The sequence below is a fragment of the Siniperca chuatsi genome, linkage group LG23 (genome assembly GCF_020085105.1).
Source record: "Siniperca chuatsi isolate FFG_IHB_CAS linkage group LG23, ASM2008510v1, whole genome shotgun sequence".
Lineage (NCBI taxonomy): Eukaryota > Metazoa > Chordata > Actinopteri > Centrarchiformes > Sinipercidae > Siniperca > Siniperca chuatsi.
The window spans coordinates 19,243,990-19,249,989 of record NC_058064.1 but is presented as its reverse complement, the minus strand read 5'-3'; the positions used below and the strand labels follow the sequence as shown (position 1 = coordinate 19,249,989).

Sequence of the window (6,000 nt, the reverse complement as noted above, 5' to 3'; positions counted from 1 at the left end):
AGGGTTGAAAGCTGCGGAAAAAGCTCCTAAGTGAATCCTGTGTTAAAAGATATATGTTTTGTGAAGCCGGACATGATTTAATACAATCTGGTATTTGTATTTGTAGAACAAAAGTGCTAATAGCTTGTAGTAGATATGTTTGAATAAATGATCACTTTGAAGGTGAACCCATATTTTGGCTGTGAGTTGTGAAGTATTTTTCAGTCAAAAACAGGTCAGACAAAGCAAAGAAAGAAACAACCAGTTAAAAGATAAATAGTTTATGTGAATCTCTCACATAGCATTTACCTTTACTCTATACACATTGTTTTGAACGTGATATACAGTATGTCAATTTTTTCTTTTTACAATTTGACATAATGGTTTTTTTCAGCATGCACTTTTAACAAAAGGCTCCACAAATACAGACTTCAAACTAGAATTTGCCTTACAGTAAAACATACAAAACATGAACTCAGATCAAAAGCCTGACAGTTTGAGGACACAATGGAGAAGCACAGCATCAGACTACCATGACTTTTACAGGTAAGAGCAATGTACTCAACAGTAAGACACAAAAATACATGTTCTGGATTCAAAAAATAAACACCCTTTTTCAGGTTACGACGTCATCCTAAAAATACACAAAGAACGGTACCCCTTTGTCAGTTCAAAGAGTAAAGCAGCGTGTGTACTACACGAGGAGGATTGTGGGTACAGGGTGACGCTTGACAGCTAGCCAACAACTGTGCAGGTCGCAACCAACATGACACATAAGTTGGGCCACCTGCCAGTCCTTTCTATCAGCTTTTAGAGCTGCATTTTCACTCTGTTTTCCTTCTGCCGTCTTGTTTTAACGGGCTGCTGAAATCACAGTGTGGATCGGCGCTTTTTGTTTTCGGGTGCTTATTGCAAATCCGATCTGATTGTTTGGGTACATGGGATTGCTACTGTGCAGATGTAGCCATTCTAGAAGTCCCACTTTATAACTTGGTAAACTTCTGCTACACTTTTGCTCCACCCCTGCAAGGGGAAAAGTTTGGAAGAATCAAGTTATGCAGTTTTTTTTTTTTAGCCACCAGGAGTTATGAGGAATAGTCTGGTAAGAATAATTTGGTTTGTGAGGAGACAAACATCTGCAGCACAAACGCAGGGTAGTTGCATGTTGAATGCATGGCCGGGGGGACTTCTACAACGGCGACTGCATCACAGGGGAACTCTGTCTCATTCATGTTTGTGCTAAAACTAACTGGAAGAGTGACAGCATCAAGTCCACTCATTGGTATCCGCTGACCTGGCCTTTCAAACTGCAGATCTTACCCTGGAATTTTAGGATACACACACATACATTAACACACAGCAGAGCAATTAACCTATTGAAAAATTACCAAGGGAAACAAAAGCAGAGAGGACCATAATGTCACATTTATTCAACTTAGCACGTTTGTCTCTCTGTACTGTATATACTGTATGTAGATTTTCATATATGAATACACTCCATTTTTAGAACACAAAGTGCCTCAACTGATACATCTTAATACACTTATTGCGAGGGGGATACCACAGCAAGAAAAGTGATTGACGTTGAGTGTCACGGCGCAACTTACCAACCAACCACCTTGTTACCTTACTCAATCATCAAAAGACAGATGTGTGGACGGAGCCGCTTAGCCCAGATGTGCTGTGTTGTTGTCTTATTTACAGGAGCAATATCTATACAGTAGATAGTCTCTTTTAAGGACGTGTCCAGTTTGCTTTGCTCTCCTTTTTTTCCCTCCACAGTTCCAAAACAGGAAAACAAAAAGAGAAATCAGGAAAAGGTAAATGATTATCATTTCCTTTTGATCATTAAGTTCCTTTCCTGCTAACTGAGCCATTGGCTGGGCAGCTGTCAGTCAATGGTTTTTGTGTGCCTCCTCGTCCATATTGTCCTGTAGGAGTGGCCTTATGGCTCCAAATGGGGTCCTCCCACTGCAATAGGTCCTCATACTGATGACTTATCCCACCGTCATTCAAATAGGAAATGAATTGTCTAAATAAAATATAAACACATCTCTAAATGTCAGAAATAAATAATCTTTCTTTGTTGAGCATCACTTCAGAAGAACTTTCCATGCACAGACTGGCTATTTTCTATATGCACAAAAAATGAGAACATAGTATGAATCTATGGTGCTCTTTCAGCATATATCCAGAATTATAGAAGCTCTATTCTAGATTGCAGGTTAAGAGGGGGTGATTCAATAATTTGGTGTACAGACAAAGAGAAATGTTTGCGAGAGCTCTTCTTTTTAATTGTTTGACTTTTTGCAGAGCTATGTGTAAGATGCATCTAGCTGTGAGCCAGTTGCTAAGCAACCATTGCTACTGGTATAGACATACTGTAGGGATGGGTGAGGCACATCACTGCATGGTTATGTCTGCTGTCCCACACCTGTCGGTGCACAAAGGCAATTTATGTCTGTTGTGAAAAAAGTGAATGAATAAATGACAAAGCAAAGGCTGCTTCAGTTTAATATGAGATTTGATATGAGACACTCAGAACTTTTCTAAGGGAATTCATGTTAGTCTGCCTGGTTTGAGAGCAGTTAATAGTTAATAGCCCTTGGTGATGGCTGATATGAAGTGAAACTGTGCAGTTAAAAGAGCAGAAGTGAAAAAAGTTGTGTATCACTTGCCAAACTGGGGTGTAAATCATGCAGATTTCCAAATCTGGTTTCACATGATGCAAAATTAGGATGTCATTTGTTAACAAACAATTACACTTATGTGGTATTTGCATTGTGCCCCCATCTCTCTCTCGCTCTCTCTCTCAAAACCTAACACGGCAGCCCACCACTGAGTCTGGTTCTGTCCAAGGTTTCTGCCTCTTAAAGGAAGTTTTTCCTTGCCACTGTCGCCAAGTGCTTGCTCATGGTGGGATTTGTTGGGTCTCTATAAATAATATTATTAAGAGTACAGTCTAGACCTGCTCTATAGGAAAAATACAATGAGATAACTTCTGTTATGAATTGGCGCTATATAAATAAAATTGAATTGAACTTATGCCTCAATATTAATGTGGTAACTATCCATAGATTAAATGCTACAAGCAGCACCTTTTAATGATGCCATCAAGAGTGCATGTTTGTCAGCGCTTGCCTCTGCAACCACATACAGGTATCTGTTCTTAGGATTATTGAATAACCCCTGTTTTTAGTACACACACACACACACACACACACACACACAAAACACAAATCTTAATTCATGACCAAAAGGGTGAGAGGGTTCCGCACTGCAATGTGACCCTCACACTCGTTCAGAAGGTTACCTTTCCACCATGGCGGTGCCTTCCCCCAAGCCATTAAGATAGAACGCTGCTCTCTGCTTGTGTGAAACCAGTAAAGACAACCTCTTTGCAGTTATCTGTGAGCAAACAACCAGAGACATAACAGCTTTGGTGGCACTCCATCAAAGCAAAGAAAACATAAAGGAGGTGGGGAGAAAATTAATCGAAAATAGCAGCAGACAAGCAAAAACCCACATGCAGAGAGAAACGAACACCCGGTTGGCTCTTAGGTGGACTGTTGGTGAAGCCAATGGCAAAATGAGACACAACACAAGTCGGGTTTACCCCCCTAAACCCCAACATAATAACATTAAATTAAAAAATATTCCTTCATATATTTTTTTATATATATATATATATATATATATATTTCCTTAAGCTCTCCTCAATGTCTGCCTCGTCCCTTCTCCCCTCGCCACATTGCTTGCAGACGATGGTTACAGGATGATCCATGCAAAAACATTAGCAGGCCCAGCAGCAGGTGAAGGGTGACAGACTGTACGTGTGCTTGTGTGAGTCGAAACACAGTCCTGAAAGACAAATCCTCCATCCCGATGCCCATCCCTCCCGTCTCCATCGCAAAAATAAAGTAGCAAACCAAAGACAAAGTCACAGTCGTATGAGGTTAAAATGAAGTGACATCTCTCTTTCTTTTTTTGGAAGCACATCTTTTTCAAGGTATCTAAATATAGCAACATCTAATATCCCTGATTATTAATTTGTCCTTTATTAAATGTTATGGCTGCTACTTCTGAAGCCACCAGTCAGAGTTCTTTTATTGCAAGTCTCAAAGTACGACAATATCGAACTAAACAGAACTCCAAGAGACACAGGAGAACTGACTAGTTACTTAAGGATGTTAGCTAAGCACATGTACCTTCAAGGAAAAGGGGGAAGTGAGAAGTTGCTCAGGTTGCCCAAGCCACTAACATTAGTCTTAGCTACAAAGTTAAGTACTTATCCACTAGTTACAATATCTAGAACGGAGTTCAGATATAATAGCAAAGGGAGGTGGTTTCTTTGGGGGTAGGATGTGGGCTGGTTTAGGCCAAAGTGGCCCAGGGCTGGACATCTCACAGGATGGAGGGGATAGGGGAGCGAGAGCGCCGCAGCGGGCAGGGCGATCCGTAGGGCGAGGTCACAGGAGACAACCTCAGGGCGTTACCAGCCATGCCCGCTATGTTGTTTAAGCTCCGGGATTTTTCATAGCCTTCAGATGAGGGGGCGACAGAGAGTTGGTGGTGGAGGTGGTGGTGGTTGTGCAGGAACAGGACATGAACACACACAGGCAGGCAGGCAGGCACGCAGGCAGGCAGGCAGGGAACGATCCGAGTCCAAGCCAGCCGAGTGAACCGAGACAAGACAGGAGACAGGAGTGAGACAGAGCAACAGTAACATACTGTATGGTGAGTGCATGCACAGCACACTTCCTGACAATGACAGTAAGGCAGAATGTAGTCTTAGATAGGCAAGTTTTTTAAGCTGGAGCTGCTCTAGAAGGAGAAATAACCTCCTTGGCTGAGTTAATCATCAGTGGATAGAGCCAATGAACCACAGTTTTTCTGGCTTAAGATGCATCCATCTTCACTGAAAATTGGAACCCCTATATGACCCGAAAAAAAGAAAAAAATTGCAACAGCTGAATGATACTTAGAAATTAATAAAAAAAAAAAAAAGTAATCTCAGATACAGGTCATTTGGGGGAAAATGTTATTATTTAAAATAGTAAAGATATCAAAGAACGGTTAGCTATTTTACTCTTTGCTCTCAAAGAAGGCTGCTTAATTTGAAAACAACACATTCAGACTGTAATTATGGGCAGCCAAATACGAAAAAAACGTCTGCATCAGCCTTCTAGTTGTAAGTCTGAGTCAAGCTATGACTCACACATCATTCAGCAAAAATGTCAACAAACCAGTGGCAAAGTGGCTGCAAAGCAAACATCACTGGCAGTTATATTTAAATCAAATCCATTAAGTCTAATTCAGTCAGTTCAGCTAATCAATAAGGAGCTATACATTATTTACTTGTATCTGGTTCCACTCATTAACAAATAAAGTGCTCATGAGCATGGCTTACTAACACAACTGGATGGAACTGGAGCCATCATTAATGTGATTAGTTACATCTGTGCTTTTTCTGCTGTGACAAATTAAAAATGTCCACTCTGAGAAAGGTCAGTTAAACCTGATTTAAAAAGAAGTGAAAAGGTGGCTGTTATAGCTGTTTGTAGCTGGATTGTTATCTAACCTAGCTGCAGTGGCTGTTGCTAGCATGTGTGTATTCACATTTCCCAATGTTATGTTAAAATTTAAAAGTAGTTGAGGCCCTCAGATTTTACAACATTAGGCCGACATCCATACAAACAGCAGAATAGGTTGGAAAAACCTCCTGTAATTTTTGGGAGTATTCATTATTCCAAGATACAACCATTGCTAGCATTGTAGTCACATCAGATAAAAGGGAATTAAGCTAATTAGCTATTCTTATTGTGTTACATAGACAGGTGCCATCTGTAAAGATTGGTGTTCGAAAAACTCTGTACGCATTCCTCCCTTACAAATGTTAGGCAGCGGCCAGGTCAGAGCTTAGCCTGCACTGACTGTTCTATTGGCTACATTAGCAGCAGAAGAAGAAAAACACCATGCTTGCTGTAACATGTGTCCAATGTGTCCATTGTGAGTTAGCAA

At 40.7% G+C, this 6,000-nt stretch overlaps 1 protein-coding gene across 5 annotated transcripts in view; it reads right to left on the bottom strand.

Moving 5' to 3' along the window:
- Nucleotides 1–244: 244 nt before the first annotated feature.
- kcnc2 (potassium voltage-gated channel, Shaw-related subfamily, member 2) overlaps nucleotides 245–6,000 on the bottom strand; it is a 105,734-nt gene continuing 99,978 nt past the window's right edge. The window contains exons 4-5 of one of the 5 annotated variants that reach the window (XR_006376914.1): nucleotides 3,293–4,520; nucleotides 245–2,011 (exon numbers count right to left, since the gene is read on the bottom strand). Coding sequence is in view for 4 of the 5 variants with exons in the window: in XM_044186995.1 (XP_044042930.1) it covers nucleotides 4,384–4,520 (137 nt within the window). In the remaining variant the exon portion in view is untranslated. Of the gene's footprint in view, nucleotides 2,012–3,181; nucleotides 4,521–6,000 lie in introns of those variants that run through there. The other 4 variants (XM_044186996.1, XM_044186998.1, XM_044186997.1 and 1 more) reach the window with 4 other exon arrangements.